The 18238-nt window shown below is 49.2% G+C and overlaps 1 protein-coding gene and 2 long non-coding RNA genes across 3 annotated transcripts; 1 reads left to right on the top strand and 2 right to left on the bottom strand.

Annotated features, from left to right (window-relative positions):
* Positions 1-3658: 3658 nt before the first annotated feature.
* Positions 3659-4446, bottom strand: LOC309335862. Its single transcript, XR_014153780.1, has 2 exons — positions 4355-4446; positions 3659-4123 (listed from the first exon to the last, which is right to left on the bottom strand). It is a non-coding gene; the product is annotated as an uncharacterized lncRNA (long non-coding RNA).
* A 5776-nt stretch (positions 4447-10222) lies between these two features.
* LOC309335852 lies at positions 10223-11703 on the bottom strand. The gene is made up of 2 exons (XR_014153775.1): positions 11569-11703; positions 10223-11331 (listed from the first exon to the last, which is right to left on the bottom strand). It is a non-coding gene; the product is annotated as an uncharacterized lncRNA (long non-coding RNA).
* Positions 11704-11815: 112 nt separating this feature from the next.
* CYSRT1 (cysteine rich tail 1) lies at positions 11816-17293 on the top strand. The gene is made up of 2 exons (XM_081850452.1): positions 11816-11930; positions 15963-17293. The coding sequence occupies exon 2, from the start codon at positions 16056-16058 to the stop codon at positions 16452-16454; it is 399 nt and encodes a 132-aa protein (XP_081706578.1). The 5' UTR covers positions 11816-11930; positions 15963-16055; the 3' UTR covers positions 16455-17293.
* The last annotated feature ends 945 nt before the right edge of the window (positions 17294-18238 follow it).

The raw sequence follows: 18238 nt of genomic DNA, 5'->3' as shown, positions 1-18238 counted from the left end.
CTGTCCCTGACATGGGGAGCTAATAAAAACTAATGAGTTCATATCAAAGCTCTCTTTCTTCATCTCAGGATGTCAAAAACCAAGTTGCCCACAGAGCTGATTGTAGCAAACAAGGGGGTGTGTTTCTGTTCATGCCCTGTTGCCCAAGACACAAGCACTGTCTGTGGCAGACACAAATAATATTCCTAAGGTGATGTGACAATTAGGTCACGAGAGAGGCCAGCTTCTCCTTTCTTCCCTGATGTTTCACTGTACAAGGCAGAGAGGAAAACTAGACAGGAGAAGAGCAATTATATTTGTTTAATCATGTACATTACAAATTACATTTGTGACTTGGCTGTGGGTGGGTGTCTAATGTTAACATCAAAAGGTGAAAGGGAACTGATTCCTCTCAAACACTCCTCTCAAACTTTCCCCCAACCCATCCCCAACAGAAAGTGGGCTGGGAGACAGATATTTTATTTGCATCAGCCACCAGCCTGATGTTTATGCATAAAGAGCAAACGTTAAAAACACACAACTCACATAGATATATTTTCTTGCCATGTTGAGCTTTAAAGATAAACAATTAGATAAATGCTGTAGCACTTTCTATGGAGAGTGGGATGGTAAGGCAAGGGAGGAGCAAGTCTTCAGTTCCCCTCACTTGTACATATTTTATGCTGAAATATTAAATCCTCACCCTGCCCCTGATTTATATGTAAAAGGAGCAAAGTCATTAACAAACATGGCTGCCTGCCATGCCAACTGTGGTCCATTTTCTCCTTTGTTAAAAGTACCTTTTCTGCAACTTCTTTTAAGACGTCACCACTTCATACTATGTTGAGAGCAGGCCTGGCCCATCCCTGAGGCAAGGCAAGGCAGCCACCTCAGGCGACAGGATCCCCACGGGCAGCAGATCCAGCCTCCAAGGAATGCATCACCACTGCTGCCTTAGTGCTGGCGAGAGCGGTGGCTCCTTGGAGGCCAGATCTGCCACTTCCTCGGCAGCCCTCCTCATGCCACTTCTACAGTGGCCTCTTGGCAAATATAATAATAATAATAATAATACAGTGGTGCCCCGCAAGGCGAATGCCTCGCAAGACGGAAAACCCGCTAGACGAAAGGGTTTTCCGTTTTGGAGGTGCTTCGCAAAACGAATTTCCCTATGGGGTTGCTTTGCAAGACGAAAATGTATTGCGAGTTCCTGCGGGTATTTTTTCCTCCCCCCCCCTTTTTCTAAGCCGCTAAGCCGCTTATCAGCTGATCCGCTAAGCCGCTAAGCCACTAAGCCGCTTATCAGCTGATCCGCTAAGCCGCTAAGCCACTAAGCCGCTAATCAGCTGATCCGCTAAGCCGCTTATCAGCTGATCCACTAAGCTGCTAATGGGCTTGCTTCGCAAGACGAAAAAACCGCAAGACGAAGAGACTCGCGGAACGGATTCTTTTCGTCTTGCGAGGCACCACTGTAATAATTTATTATATGTACCCCGCCCATCTGGCTGGGTTTCCCCAGCCACTCTGGGCGGCTTCCATAGAAACCAAAAATACACTAAAATATCACAGATTAAAAACTTCCCTGAACAGGGCTTCCTTAAGATGTCTTCTGAATGTCAGGTAGTTATTTATCACTTTGACATCTGATGGGAGGGCGTTCCACAGGGCAGGCGCCACTACCGAAAGGGCCCTCTGCCTGGTTCCCTGTAGCTTTGCTTCTCGCAGTGAGGGAACTGCCAGAAGGCCCTCGGTGCTGGACCTCAGCGTACGGGCAGAACGATGGGGGTGGAGACGCTCCTTCAGGTATAGGAGGTTGCTGCTTGTCTTCTTCAATCCTTGGGGAGGAATGGCAGAGGCTGCTTTTGGCGTTTCCTGGGTTCTGCACGCACCCAGCCTGATTCAGAGCAAGCCCCTTTCTGACCTGTGACTGTCTTTGATTCCCATTTCAACTGTCGAGTAAGGTGAATAAATACTCCCCCTGCCAATAGAGATCTTTACTCACCCCTTATTCCCTGGACAGGGGCATTTTATGCTTCACCTCAGGTTCCAAAATGTCTTGGGTCAGCTCTGGTTGAGAGTTGTTAAGGGTAAGTAAAGGTAAAGGGACCCCTGACCATTAGGTCCAGTCATGGCCGACTCTGGGGTTGCGGCGCTCATCTCACTTTATTGGCTGAGGGAGCTGGCATACAGCTTCCGGGTTGTGACCAGCATGACTAAGCCACTTCTGGCGAACCAGAGCAGCACATGGAAATGCTGTTTACCTTCCTGCCAGAGCGGAACCTGTTTATCTACTGACGTGCTTTCAAACTGCTAGGTTGACAGGAGCAGGGACCGAGCAATGGGAGCTCACCCCATCACAGGGATTTGAACTGCCAACCTTCTGATCAGCAAGTCCTAGGCTCTGTGGTTTAACCCACAGCACCACCTGTATCCCTGTTAAGGGTATGTTACTCCAATAACTCCCTGCTCGCGGGTTCTTCTCTGGAAGCCAAAATGTATGTTTATGTTTAAAGTTCCTTTGCAAGCCCTTCTGAGGCTAGTGGAGTATGCTGAAACCAGCCAGCATCTACAGCTCCTGGCAGACCCAGTTCCAGTCCAACAGAAGAGAACTGCACTACTGAAGGAATTTTTTTTTTTTTAATGCACTACTGAAGGAATGAACCCAAGGTGTAGGCAGCATGTTTGCAAACCGACTGCTCTGTGCAACAGCAGGCACTTTCAGCAAGGAAAGCTGGCCACTGGCTTCTCTGTGAGCTGCCAAGTTTTTAAGAATCCCAAACCCACACAGAAGGAAGTGAGTAACAAAAGAATGGTGCTAACAATGGAAACACAGCAACCCTCTAGAGCTAATGCAGTGCACATTGGGTCAAAACAGTCAATTCAATCAAAACAGTCAACACCTATTAGTAGAATTAAGAACCTTTTCAAAGCTTACAATAAGTTATCATGTTTTACTAGACTTAGGGCCACCTATATTCTAGAATGGAAAGGGAGGATGGTGCTTAAACTGAATTGTTTGAAATACTTGGATTTTTCCACACAGCATAAAACAAGGAGAAAAACGAGTAACATCTAGGAGGGTGAAACAGACTGGTGTCAGAGGGAAAAGCAGTTGTACAGAAAAATCCCACCTTCTGACTACCAGAGCCACGGCTCGTGGCTGCCTTTGGCTTCTAAGCTTTGGGGAAACTTTATCCAAAATATAAAGCACCTAATCCACCTGTGTCTTTACCACCTCTTTGGTGCTTATAGCTGATCCTCCAGATTTTGGCAAGCTTGTGTATTTCATTTTACCGCTGTTGCAAAGTTGTGGAGCACTAAATGAGGATGCCCTCCTGCTTGCAGCTGCTGTACTAATTCACTGCCTTGGATCGTATGTACCTTCTACCTAACTGAAAATGAGAGACTGTGAAAGAGCATAGCACAGTGCCATTATGAATAGTAGCCTCTTATAGTCTTACTCTCCAATTGTCTTCCAGGACGCAATCCAGCAATCCCATTTTTGTTTTTCTCATTCTGAAACCTTTGGTATCATCAACGCTAACTCCAGATCACTTATGAATAAGTTAAAAAGCCCTGATCGCAGTCCAGATCCTTCAGGGACTCCACTTCATACATTGTGAATATTATGTTTTCCTATTCTCTTTCACTCATGAGAAAATAAAATTACAGTTTATTGCTGTTTGTGTGTGTGTGTGATGAAATCAGCTTCACACTGTTGATTTATTATATTGGGGCAGCTTCCCATTAAGCAGTTAGTTCTTTAACAGGGGGACCTGAGTACCTCCTAGATTTACAAATGCCTTTTCATCTCAAATACAAATGTTACTATGCTATAAAAAGCAAAAGAGGTCCATTTTGAATCCAGTTGTAGCTTTCTCATTCGATTTCGATGTGCTTTAAAAATGTTCTCTGCTTCACTTGTGAAAATACTTCTGTGATGCTTCTTGGGAACCCTGAGGCCAGCAACCTGCCAAATGTGATTCCAGTTTCAATTTTAACAAGTTGTTGTGCGCAGGAGAAATTCATCACTGTGTTTAATCAGGACTGTCTCAGCTGTCAGGATTTGATGAGAATTCTCACTTGCTGTCTCCAACCTCGTGGTTCCTCCCTTTGGAATGCTAGGAGCTGTAAAGACAGCCAGGACCTTTGGAATGAAGGAAACATAACAGGATTTTTTTAAAAACCTAATTATTATCAGTGGGTAAGTCACCTTGTCTTTTCATCAGGCAAGGGAAATATATTCAAAAGAATTCCTCTAAGTCTGTTTAAAAGAAGATATTCATTCTAACTAATGTGTTGAAATTTTTATGATGGTATGGGGAATATTTTATCTCACTGCCCCACTGGCCCTAAGCTATATCTCCAGGATACTTACCAAGGATGGCCCATCCTGTTTCACTGCCTGAAGCAAAATGGGAAGCTGCTTCCCCCTGCCCCCGCATCAAAGCCTTGCTTTCCAGGGCTGTGTGGTGGCAGTGGTGATGGTTTCCGGGGAGATCTCACAAGATCTTGAGAGCTCTGTGAGATCTTGCCAGGAGCTCTGTCTGCACAACCCTGCAGTGGCGTAGCGTGGGTTGTCAGCACCCGGGGCAAGGCAAGTAATTTGCGCCCCCTAACCCTGGATTTGCGCCCCCTAACCCTATCCCTAACCCTAACCCCCAGATGTTGCGCCCGGTGCAGCCGGCCCCCCCCTGCACCCCCCACGCTACGCCACTGCAACCCTGGCTGGGGTGGCCAGGGTGCCTGTGGAGGCAGGATGCCATAGGGTTAGGGTTAGGGTTGGGTCAGGGTTAGCATTAGGTTTGGGTTAGCATTAGGGTTAGTCTAGGGTTAGGGATAGCCTTGTGGTTCCCTAAGGGGTAGGGGTAGGGCTGAAGATACATTTAAAGCTAGGGCTAGGGCTGCAGCAATCACTTGAGGTAGACCCCACCATGGGAGCAGGGACGGGACGGGAGAGTGCTAGAGTCCTGCCTGCTCAAGCTGCATAGGATCAGTTCCAATCCATTACCTCCGAGGATGTGGACAGGCTGCTTAGATGAGTGAAACCGAACACCTGTCTCCTTGATAAATGTGAGCTGGGAAGGGCTGGGTGATGGGCTCTGCGGGGTGGTGAATGCTTTCCTCTGTGAGGGAGCCTTCCCAGACCCACTGAAAGAGGCAGTTATTAAACTGCTTCTTAAAAAAACATACAGTGGTACTTCAGGTTATGAACTTAATTCGTTCTGGAAGTCCATTCTTAACCCAAAGCATTCTTAACCCAAGGGGTGCATTCCTTACATAGGCCTCCAGTGGCCCCAGAAGTGGATTGTGTTTGAATCCAGGGCAAAATTCACAACCCAGAAACCTACTTCCAGGTTTGTGGAGTTCGTAACCCGAAGCATTCATAAGCAGGACTGTTCGTAACCTGAGGCACCACTGTATTTGTACCCGGCCAATATGGCCAACTACCGCCCAGTCTCAAATCTTGGGCAAAGTGTTTGAATGGGTGATTGCTGAACAACGTGTCTGTGTGTCTTATTATAATCCTATGCGGGTGGCGGGTCCTCGACTCACAAAGCACCAGCTGGAGAGCGAGTGAGCGCGGAGCTCAGCCCTCTGGCGGCGGCGAATGAGGGAGCCGCCTCCAGCCCAGAGCAGCAGGGCTTGTAGCTGCGGTCGGTGCCCGCAAGGGTGGCCCCCTGAGCGGCTGCTTCACCCGCCTGCCTCCTTCCCACAGCAGGGCGGGTGCAGGCAAATCGGATGGCAGGCGCTAATGAATGTTAGAAAAAAGGTGGAATGAAGTTATATGGCTTTGGCAGAAATGTTAGAAGGAACTAGGTACAGATAGATTGTTAATGCATTAAAAGGGAAAAGAGATGCTGAAATAGTTAATTGAAGTGGAATACAAAAAGGGAGGCATTGAGGAGGTCAATGAAACAAGTGTATGAAAGTTAAGATTGAAAATATTGGAGGTGTTTTTAATTGTTTTTGTTTTGAAAATTAATGTTTTGTGTAGAGTTTTTGTTTTTATTTTTGTATGTTTAACTTTTCTTTTTTCTTTTTGTAATTTCCAAAATTTTAATAAATATTATTTTTTAAAAAAAAAATCGGATGGCAGGCGCTTTGGGCTCCCTGGCTGGATAGAAGCCTGGATAGCTCAGTTGGTTAGACCATGGTGCTGATAATGCCAAGGTTGCAGGTTCAATCCCTGTATGGACCAGCTGCATATTCCTGCATTGCAGGGGGTTGGACTATATGATCCTCAGGGTCCCTTCCAACTCTACAGTGCTATGCAGATACAGAAGCTGCCCGCCTGCGTTGCCGCGCCAGCCCCGCTCTCAGAAGGAGGCGAGCGGGCGAAGCAGCTGCTCAGAGGGCCATCCTTGCTGGCTCCAACCGTGGCCGAGCTCCGGCCTGGGAGCCGCTTCCGAGGCTGCAGATCCGTGGAGCGGGCCCTTGTGCCATTCGTGGCGCAGGCAGCAAGCTACTCCCAGTCGATGGGTCCGTCCTTTCTGCCGGGATCCCCTCTCCCTGCAGTTTCCTCCTCACCACCCCCCATACTGCTTTTATCCGAATGCAATCCGGAGTCGCTCCGAATCGGGGCCGCCTTCCCCTCCCCAGGGCGGACTTGGCGCGCGCAGAAGTCCCGGTTTCTACTTTCACCCGCTTCTTAGCCGGAGTAGAGTTTGTGTTGGGGGATTGGTGGTGGCGTTTTTCTGGAGGGAGGGTGTTTGCGTAAAGCGTGCTGAAGGTACCGGGAGATGCATGCCTCGCCTGCAAAAACCCGCCCATCTGGCGGTCTCCTCCCCAGCGGCGGGGAAATGGGGGTGCGGAGGGAGCTGATCGCCCCCGGCACCACTATTCCGGTAGGGTGCCATCACAGTGCCCCCCCCATGTGCACTGCACACCTACCCCCTGCATCCAGGCGCCGCGCCCCCACAGGTGGCGCATCACGGCCCCAGAACATGCGCCACATCCGTGTGGGTGGCGCACCACACCCTCACGGGCAGCGTCCCATGCCCCGGGATGCGCGCTATGCCCCTTGGCAGGCGTGCCAGCCACGCCCTCCCTGCTCCGCCCCCCGGTAGCAGAGCATGCAGCTTCGCCACTGCTCCTCCCCTCCACCGCTGCCTTCCTCCTTTTTCCCTCCCGGCCAAGAAACTGCAAGGAGGGAGGGGAAAACTTATTGGAATCCCAGTCCAGCCTTTGTTGTGCTTTGCTTTGTGTTTTCCGCTTTCCTGGGGCCAGACAAGACAAGATGCTTCATCGTGGTGTAGTGGTTAAGAACGGTGGACTCGAAATCTAGTGACCCGGGTTCACGTCTCCGCTCCTCCACATGCAGCTGCTGGGTGACCTTGAGCTAGTCACACTTCTCTGAAGTGTCTCAGCCCCACTCACCTCACAGAGTGTTTGTTGTGGGGGAGGAAGGGAAAGGAGATTGTTGGCCACTTTGAGACTTCTTAAGGCAGGCATGGCCAAACTTGACCCTCCAGATGTTTTGGGACTACGACTCCCATCATCCCCAGCTAACGGGAGCAGTGGTCAGGGATGATGGGAATTGTAGTCCCGAAACATCTGCAGGGCCAAGTTTGGCCATGCCTGCTAGGGGAGTGAAAGGCGGGATATCAAGTTCAAACTCTTCTTCTTCCTCCTCCTCCTTCTAAGGCAGAGAAGAAACAGCCGGAAGGAGACACTATTGTGGTAGATGAGATACATTTTTGTATCTGATGTTATGATGTTTCACACAGAAATGAAAACTAGAGACAGATAAATGATATTCTCTCCCTCTCTCTCTCTCTCTCTCTCTCTCACCCACCATGTATTTTGCTACATAAAGGAACTGCTTTGTGGTAAAGACAGTTTTGAAATCTAGCATTGTAGCCACTGAAACCCACAGCACAATTTTGAATTAATTGAGTAGAGATGGTGGCTGTGGAATGAACAGAGCATCAGACATAGAGAGACTGCTGTGTGTGTGATGGCTATAAAAACATATGCAGGTAAGCCAACGTGTAACATTGTCTCTAAACTCTTCTTGTAACCTCTCAGATTTGGGAAGTTTTGACAATCCATGCGTGAGATGTCACTTTATTTTTCTGATAACAAACTTTATGATCGTATCAACCTTTCAGACACCATCTTGATGGTTAATACTCCAAGAGACTTACTGTTTGTATGTTTAGACACTCTTCTGTTTGACCTTCTAATTCTGTGAAGTTTTGAGGTTGCGTTGAGTACAGTCTCAGGATCCACAGTCCTTCCCAAGGGATAACTCCATATCTTGCATCATAGAACCATCCATGCATCCTGACTGCACCTTATTTTTCCAGCAGCAGGATAGTATCCTGGGATTACAATCAGGTTGCCTGACATGATTCATCTGCTGGGTTTGAAAAAAAATTACAGTGACTTTTGTCTCTTTCTCCTTTATTGAAGCATTTTCCCTTTAGTGTTTCAGGGAAGATGCATATCAGATGTGATGACACCAGTGGGAGACTCTTGAGAAGTTTCTCAGGTGAAGAGACTAAATCTAGTTGATATTTTTTCTAAATCTTGTCCTCCAGCACCAAAGTAATGTATTCTCCTCACACTGACCATTATAAATTCCATTTCCCACCAGTTCTTTTTTAATCAAAGCAGAACTTGGTGAATTGCAAATATGAAGAGAAGAAACATTAAATGTAGAAAGGCCACCTTGCTCATACGTAATTTTTTCCAAAGTGATAGTTTGAAAATTACAAAGATAAATACTGTGCTAAATAGGGTTATAAAGGTGTGCTTTATCTTTGCAGAACATTTTTCTGCTTTTCAAACTACTCTGTTTTAAAAGGGGAGGGTAAGACATGGTTTCTGCATCCTTCTTCCATTGCAGCGCTGTGAGAAGGAAGAGCAGTGAAGCTTCAGCAAGTCTTGGAAATTTGGGTGAATATATATATTTGGATTCTGCACCAGTGTTTCTTAGACTTTATAAGCTCTCTCTCTCACTCTCACAGTCTCCTAAGTGTATACCTTTTGTGACTGCCAATAGTTTGGTGAGTGAATCCACTCTTGTCAAACCATCTTCACTCCGATTGGAGTCTTAAGCCGTTGCCAATTTGTCTCCAACCAAGTTGTTCAAAAGCCTTCTCTTTTACTGGAGGTGGTTCTACATGGGTGAGGTCAGTGTGGAGAGTACAGGATTGGAGCCTGCCACTTCCCAGGGCACATCCTGTAGGGTTCCAGCCTCGTACATATAACTCTAGCATGTTTGAATCTAAGTAGTGTATGAAGGGGGTTAAGCCATAGAGTAAAGCTGTCCTACCAGGCTTAGCCTATGTCATCACTCCCCACCTTGCCCAAGCTGCTGCAGGTTGTGGCAGATGTTCTTCTGGAGACACCTAGTTTGGTTGTCCTAGGGGATTTTAACATCCATGCCAACACAACCTTACAAGGGGCCGCTCGGGACTTCGTGGAAAGCATGGCCTCCATGGGACTGTCCCTGAATAAGTTTGGCCCAACTCATAGCTGTGGACATGCCTTAGACCTGGTGTTCACTTCTACACATGTGGGTGATCTGACACTAAGTAAAAGCGAAACGAAAGAAGTGCCATGGTCAGATCACTTCCTGGTGCAACTGGACTTCTCCGCGACCCATCCCCTCTGCAGGGAGGTGGGACCAATTTGGATGTTCTGCCCCCTTAATGGATCCAAATGGTTTCCAGAGAGCGGTAGGGGATGTTTTATCCCATGTTGATGGCCTTTCAGCTGATTCCCTGGTGGCCCACTGGAATGCGGAGATAACCAGGGCTATTGACTGTCTGGCTCCAAAGCGCCCTCTCCGAATGCATGGAGCCCGCACAGCCCCATGGTTTACTCCAGAGCTGAGGGCGATGAAACAATCGCTGAGACAGCTAGAGCGCTGGTGGTGGAAAACACATTCTGAATTGGACCAGACACCAGTTAGAGCCAGACACCAGTTAGAGTTGAGGACTCACCACCTGCTTGAGGATAAGAAAGACACAAGGACACAGTATATTAGGTTAATGGGCTAAAAAAGGTCACAACTTTATTGATTACAGCATGTGAGTGGTATTGGCTTAGACATTGGATAAAACAAGAGAGCGTGACTCCACCCCCTCAGGAAGGGGTGAGTCTATCAAGGGTTAACCACCAATAGGAGGAGCCTGTTGATGCAAATACAACTGTAAGATCCCCCTGAGGGAGCTGTAAAGGTAAGGGTCAGGATTAGGGGTTAGCGGTTGGGATTAGGGTTAGGAGTTAGAGATTAGGGGCCAAGATCAATGGTCAAGGGATTTGGGGTTAGGCAAGGGGTTTGGGGGTAAGGGTTAGGGGTTAGGGTCAGGGGTCAAGGGATTTGGGGTTAGGCTTAGGCATTAGTGGTTAGGGTTAGGTGTTATGGTTAGGGGTAGGGTTAGGGTTAGGGTTAGGTTACGATTAAGGGATAGCGGGGTTAGGATTAGAGGGTTAGGGCTAGGGTTAGAGGTTAGGGTTAGGGGGTTAGGATTTGGGGTGGGTTAGGGTTCAAGGATTAGGGCTAGGGATTAGGGTTAGGTTTAGGGTTCAGGATTAGGGTTTAGGGTTAGAGTTAACAATAAAAAAGCAAACAAACCAATGGCACCAACAATACTACTGAGAGGGGCAGAAAGAAAAAAGATTGCACCGGAGACAAGAGCCAGGACCCACCCCTCCCAAAAAAGAAGCCCTGTGCAGGGACCTTTGTTATGTTTGATGTTTTATTAGGCTTTTAGATTTGTTGGAACTTGGAAGCTGCCCATAGGGGTGGGGCAACCCAGCCAGATGGGCAGGGTACAAATAATAAAATTAAATTTAAATATTAGTGCATTTTTTCCTCCACCATTCTCCTTCCCTTGAGGGGCCCCAGTCCATCCAGCACGAGCAGCTCTGCAATCCAGATCCTGTCCTGAGAAGCCCAAATTTATTTATTTATTTAAATTTATTTCATTTTCAAATTTTCAAACAATCATCAAGAAAACCCCCCATTTATTAGCTGGGACATGCTTGGGGAGCCCATGGAGCCAGGACCCACGTTAGACAGCCTTTGCAGCTGCAGGCTCCCTTGGGGCGCAAGAGGAGACATGAGGACATCACATCGGATGCTTCAGCCAGGATCACAGATAAACTGCCTCTGACACTGGAAGGTCCATCAAGCAGTAGCTGAGACCTGCCCAAAGATCTCTGCCAAATGAGGACAAAGGAAGCTACGGACAAGAACCCCCTTTTCCCGAAGGGAGGCAGGGGGAGTGCGTTGGACTCTGGACAGGTGACGTGGTCAGTGGCCCAGGCGAGGACCACCAAAAAGGGCACAGGTGACTCCCCTGTTTGGGGAACTTCTGCTCCATGACAGATAACCACCTTTTAAAAAAAAAGAAAGAAAAGAAATATCATCTCAGATGTGGATTTAAAGGGCTGTGCTGGCTTTTCTTGCTGTCTGAGTCCCTGGGCAAAGAAACATGCCTGACACCTATAGTTTCTGCACCCCGCCTTGGGCAAAAGACGCCTGCCTTGTAGCAGGTAGAACTAGATGACCCTCGTGACCCATCCCAACCATTCTATCATTCTTTTTCCTGGTTTTTCTAGCAACATCCTCACCAGGTCCTTTTCTGGAGATGAGATGCGGAAAGAATGGAAACTCTTTCACTGAGGCAGTTCCTGCGCTACTGACTCTCCAGCTTTGGGACTGTCAAAAGAAAACAGCCAACATGAACCGGTTTGAGTCGGGCTGCCACATTCCTTTCCGCAAGGGGGACTCAGGTTGCTTCTGTCGTCTGTGTGCTCAAGGTGTGCTCTGGGAGGGGCCTGTGAGCCAACAGTGACCTCATGGGGGAAGGAGGGGCAGGAGCAGCTGGTCAGGCGTCCCAAGGGTGTGGCTGGCTGAAAATCAGCCAGGCAGCCACTTTGGGGTCTCCCACAGGGCGGCAAGTGCCAGCGAGGAGGAACAAGCCCAGCGCCAGGTGAGTGTCTGGACACCTGCCTCTAGAACCCACCTGGGCTGCCCTTCTGAGTGCAGGGATGCAAGGTAGGTCTGCCGGGGAAAACGGCACTGGCTCAGCACCCTGCAGGGACTCCCTGGATCTGAGGCAGTTCCTGGAAGGAGACTTAGCAGGGGAAACCCTCTCCTGAAATCTTCATCTTGTTCCGTGTGTGTAAAGGCTGTCAGAATTTCTGTGTGATTTTATTTTCGGGAGGGTTTCTTATTTTATTGTATGGCTTCTTTATCTGATGGACATTTTTCCAGAAAAAGACTGCTCAGAGGCATTTTTCAGTATGTTTTTAAAATGACAACAATCTTAAAAAACACAGGTATAATGGAGCAGAGTGGCTGGAGAAACCCAGACAGATGGGTGGGGTAGAAATAATAAATTATTATTATTATAGTATTATTATAATAATAAGGTAAAGGTAAAGGGACCCCTGACCATTAGGTCCAGTCGTGACCAACTCTGGGGTTGCGGCGCTCATCTCGCTTTATTGGCCGAGGGAGCCGGCGTACAGCTTCCGGGTCATGTGGCCAACATGACTAAGCCGCTTCTGGCAAACCAGAGCAGCGCATGGAAACGCCGTTTACCTTCCCGCTGGAGTACCTATTTTTCTACTTGCACTTTGACGTGCTTTTGAACTGCTAGGTTGGCAGGAGCAGGGACCGAGCAACGGGAGCTCACCCCGTCACGGGGATTCGAACTGCCAACCTTCTGATCAGCAAGTCCTAGGCTCTGTGGTTTAAACTGCAACAAACCGATTCATGGTTTACATGCAGCTGCATTTGAAATGACAACAGCAACTTCTAGCTCAGCTGGTGGAACATTAGACACAACCTCATGGGCAAAAGATCCCTGCATTGCAGAGGGTTGGACAAGATGACCCTCATGGTCTTTTCCAACTCTACAACTCTAAAAACATCAACACCTGAACCCCAGTTTGGTCAATACTGCAGGCGGGCTGTCACTGAAGCCAAAGTTTCCTCCCAGCTGATTATGGGCTCCTGCTCAGAATAGAGCCCACCCTCTGGTATGTAAGATTTGCATCTTACAAATAAGAAATAGGCACAGAAGGCAAGTTAATAATAATAATAATAATAATAATAATAATAATAATAATAATAATAATATATAATTTATACCCCGCCCATCTGGCTGGGCCTCCCCAGCCACTCTGGGCGGCTTACATAAAAACCAAAAATACAGTAAAATATCACACGTTAAAAACTTCCCTGAACAGGGCTGCCTTACGATGTCTTCTGAATGTCAGGTAGTTGTTTATCGCTTTGACATCTGCTGGAAGGGCGTTCCACAGGGCAGGCGCCACTACCGAGAAGGCCCTCTGCCTGGTTCCCTGTAGCTTTGCTTCTTGCAATGAGGGAACCGCCAGAAGGCCCTCGGCGCTGGACCTCAGTGTCCGGGCAGAACAATGGGGGTGGAGACGCTCCTTCAGGTATACTGGGCCGAGGCTGTTTAGGGCTTTAAAGGTCAGCACCAACACTTTGAATTGTGCTCGGAAACATACTGGGAGCCAATGTAGGTCTTTCAAGACCGGTGTTATATGGTCTCAGCGGCCGCTCCCAGTCACCAGTCTAGCTGCCGCATTCTGGATTAGTTGTAGTTTCTGAGTCACCTTCAAAGGTAGCCCCACGTAGAGTGCATTGCAGTAGTCCAAGCGGGAGATAACCAGAGCATGCACCACTCTGGCGAGACAGTCCGCAGGCAGATAGGGTCTCAGCCTACGTACCAGTTGGAGCTGGTAAACAGCTGCCCTGGACACAGATTTGACCTGTGCTTCCATGGACAGCTGTGAGTCCAAAATGACTCCCAGGCTGCGCACCTGATAGGAGTGATTAACCCTGATTTTTTATATATCCTGATTTCCTCTCCCCCAAGCCCCAAATTTCAACTGGTGCAGTTTTCAGTCTCTTATCTCCCAGCCTTTCAGCATTGGGGGGATTTTAATTCTCCCTAATTCTGTAGGCTCCCCCACATTTCTGGGGCTTCACCAAGGATCACACCCCACAAATGTCCTGACCCCACAAGCAGCCTATCCCTTGACTGATACATGCCAGGGACTCAGCTGTCTTGTCAGCAGCCACATTGATATTTGACTGTTTAGATTAGCACTTCAGGCAGTTGTCCAAACTGGGTTGCCACATTTTTCCCCCTGGCCCTGCTCCTGTGCCTTGTATAGCTACCCCACCCCTTAACAGGTATAGGAAGCCTCTGAATCTCAGGGTTATGGGTTCAAGTTCCATGCTGAACAAGATTCCTGCATTGCAGGCTACACTTCTATGATGCCTGGCACAGAGGAAATCTGATGCTGTAAGTGGCGCTGTGGGTTAAACCACAGAGCCTAGGACTTGCTGATCAGAAGGTCGGCGGTTTGAATCCCCGCAACGGGGTGAGCTCCCGTTGCTCGGTCCCTGCTCCTGCCAACCTAGCAGTTCGAAAGCACGAAAGTACAAGTACAAGTAGATAAATAGGTAGAAAGTACAAGTAGATAAATAGGTACCGCTCCAGCAGGAAGGTAAACGACGTTTCCATGCACTGCTCTGGTTCGCCAGAAGCGGCTTAGTCATGCTGGCCACATGACCTGGAAGCTGTACACCGGCTCCCTCGGCCAGTAAAGCGAGATGAGCGCCACAACCCCAGAGTCGGTCACAACTGGACCTAATGGTCAGGAGTCCCTTTACCTTACCTTAAAGCCTTCACCTCTGGGGTGTGTGGTTAGGGTTAACTCTTTCCCCATTCCCACCCTCCCTTGGACTCACTGTCCCTAAACTGCATAGCAAGCACTTTAGACAATCTACACAATCTTAATAATCCCCTTGCCTCGCAACTTGGAGCAGAAAGCCTCCTGTCCATAGCTGTCAACCTTTCCTTTTTTTGCGGGAAATTCCCTTATTCCAGCGCCGTTTCCTGCTGCTTCCCACTGCCATCCAGGATTGTTAGATATTCCGTAGACTGTCCCCAGGACAGGTGAGGCTGCTGATCCCTCATTTTCGAGGCTGCTAATCCCTTATTTTCAAATCTGAAAGTTGACAGCTATGCTCCTGTCCCCTGGCAAGGGCACTGCTTGTATGCAGGGAGGAAAGCACTCCCAGTTGAACTTTGGCCTGGCTGTGTTGGTGCGCATGAGCAAGCCAGGGAAAAACAGGCGGCTGCTCCCTCCCAGCCTTCCTCCCCCTTCTCTTGGACTCTCTGCCACATTCATTGTCACTCTTCTTCCAAGGGGGAGCGGCAGCCAGACAACTGGTTGAAAGCAGGGAGAGAGATGGCAAAATATTGGTTTTGGCCACCTGCCCAACTCCTAAGAAAAGCTCTACAGAGTTGTCTGAGTTTAGGAGGAAATACTGCCCTTCCTGGTCAGAGAGAGGACCTGTTTTCCCCGCTGCCTTCAGTCCTAGAATCATAGAATTGGAGAGCTGGAAGGGACCTCAGGGGTCATCTAGTCTAACCCTCTGCAAGGCAGGAATCCCCACACCAAACATTCAGGACAGATGGCCATCCAAGCTCGGCTTCAAAACCTGCAAGAAAGCATTTCAGTGAAAGGACTGGAAGTGGATTGGTGACCCTTCCCTTTGAAGGCCTTCATATGCCAACTTCCCCGTTTCCTTTCTTGAGTGCAGGGACTGTATTTTCCATGGAAGCAGCACTCTCTTTTTTGCACCACTTTTAATGGTTCTGTGAGACACGGAGAAAAAGGACAAGCAGGAAATTCCAGTGTCAAATAAAAAACTGGGGTGGCTTTTGTAGTTCTGGAATTGTACCCCGGGAAAGCAGGAGACATTGAGGGTCTGAGAGTTACATTGTCAGGCCATCGACAGAAGAGCTCCTATTGTATTAGCTGCAGTTATGTGTGGGGGTTTGGGGTATGTGTGAAAGCACTTATCCCCGTGTCTTTATAATGTCTGTAACAGTGATCTATAATTTCTTAAATATAAATGAATAAGACCACTGATGATTTTTCAACCATTTCTCCCCGCGCTCTTTCTTCTATAGAGCTGGGGTGATCTGCTGCTGGCCTGAAAGGATTGAACATCCGGCTGCAAACTTCTCGCTCTGCGGCTCCCAGGAGCTTCCTGCTGGATTCCCATGGATCGCAGGCTGACCGTCGAAAACCCCTATGCCAGCGTGAGCCTCCCTCGTGCCCAGCTGCCAGGCAGCTTCCTGAAGTATTACCTGGGCGAGGGCTGCACCCCAGACACGGTTCTCTCGGACCCCAGCAGCTGCTGCACTTACTCGGTGCAGGAGAAGGAGAGGGAGGCCGCTCCGCAGGGGGGACCACCCAATGCCCCCTGGGGCATGGAGAGGATCTCGACGCAGGAATCGTGGGCCCAGCCATACAACCCCTATGCCAGCCTCAAGATGCCCCACCAGGGCTCTCCACAACCCTTCCACTGGAAGAGCCAGCAGGAGGGCTGCTGCTGCTCCTGTTTCAGAAAATGCTGCCCCTGCTGCTGCTGCAGGAAATGCCCCTGCGTCATCTCCTAACTCTGCCGGCGTTCACGGGGGGGGGGGGTTGCTCCCAGTCTGCTCTCCCAGTGTCTCTCTGCAGGCGCACCTAAGGGCGCAGAGTGGGGCAGGAGCTCTCCCTCGACCCCTTTTTCTTCTGTGCCTCTGAACTCTGATCAGGTGGATGGGAGGCAGGGAGGCAGGGAGTTGCTGGCTACTTGGGTGCCAGAATTGAGGGCCTTGGGGCCAGGATTGGGCCCTCTTGTGCTTTGTAAGAGCGCCCATCACCTGAGTCCTTTGGAGGCAGAGGTTGCCAAACCCCAAACCTGTGGAAAGACTAGTCTGGGGCAACAGGTCGCCAGGGTTCCCTTTCATTAGGGGCCAAATCAGCTGCTTTGAGGGGGACTCTGCCTCCCCTTCCGCCTCCCTCTCCAGCACAGACTCGTTTTTTCCACATTCCCATGAGCTTTCTGCTCTGTTCTTCCCTTATCTGAAGTGAAGGGAGCTGCTGTGGTTGCCTTTCTGGGCATGACGTGACAGAACATTCCTAGGACTCACACACCAAAGATCGCCTTGTGGGCCAAAGCAGCCATGCCCTTGAGCCTCCACTGGCAGCGCCACTCAGCTCCCCATATTTGGGGCACGGTCCCTCTCTTCCTCCTTCTCTGCCACTGCAAAGGCTTCCTAGTGTCACTTGAAAGTAGGGTGGCGGTCTGCGGGAACTGGCTGCTTGGTGGAGGGCAGGGGGCCGCACACCAACTGCCTGGTGGGAAATATATTCTGTTGCCAAGGAAAAGAACCCCAAAGGATGCTGACCGTTGCCTGGATGCTGTGCTCTTAACGGTTCATAATAAAGAAACAGAAGACAAAGGAAAATATATCCACTATTCTTCTTTTTAACTCTTGCACACTGAATGCACCCTTGAGGAGGCGGGTTGGGGGTGGGCTGTTCTTCATGTCTTTTATAATTGAAAAAGCATGCCTGTTTCTGTGGAAGTGGCTTGGAAGTGGCACTTGAATTCCTGGAAGTGGGAGCTGCCCGGTTTAGCTACTGGCTTGAGCAGGGTCAAGCAAGAATTGCCTTCCATGGGATGGAGTTGGGGGGTGGTGCTTGTGAAGTTCACAAAGGGCCCTCTCTTTCCACCTGGTTGGAAGCTGGTCAGGTTGCCCTGGAAACAGGGCTGTCCACAACCCTCCCCACAAAATAGCCCTGCTGGAGGGCTTCCTGTGTGATTTCCCCTAACCTCCCTGTACTGAAAGGATGGTTCTCCCTGGACCAGGGTGGGGTGGGGTGGGGACAGCCAGTCTTGGCCATGCTTACTCCCCCCCCCCCCCCCGGGTTCCCTAGTTCTCTGGGGAGTTGTGATCCTGAGGGCACCAACTTGTGGAAACCGAAAGCCATTGTGATGGGGGGGTACCTAAGGCAGTCCTACCATCCACTTTCTGGGTGCATTGGAGGCCAGTTTCCACAAACTAGGTGCCAGTGGCTGCAGATGCCTCTGAGCCCTTTGTGTGCATAAGCCACAGCGGAGACTCTTCCGTGGCATCAGCTGTCTTTGTAGCACCCTGCTTGTGGTTAACGCTTAGCTGGAATGAAATATTCAACGCAGCAATAGAGAAATTAAAATAATAATTTATTTGTCAGACAAATAAATGATAGGCACAGTGGTATATGGTTACCAAAGCTCTGCCTGCCCTCCAGCCCTGATGGCCAGCACTTATATTTCCTCAACTCAGCCCCCTTGCTCCTCCTTTGGCTGCCTCTGTCCAAACAGCCTGGTTGAAATTCCTATTGGCTGTTTGCTAGAACCAATCATAAAAGA

This window comes from Podarcis erhardii (genome assembly GCF_964252035.2).
Source record: "Podarcis erhardii genome assembly, chromosome: 1".
Lineage (NCBI taxonomy): Eukaryota > Metazoa > Chordata > Lepidosauria > Squamata > Lacertidae > Podarcis > Podarcis erhardii.
The sequence above is the reverse complement of the archived record's forward strand: the minus strand, read 5'-3'. Positions and strand labels throughout refer to the sequence as shown.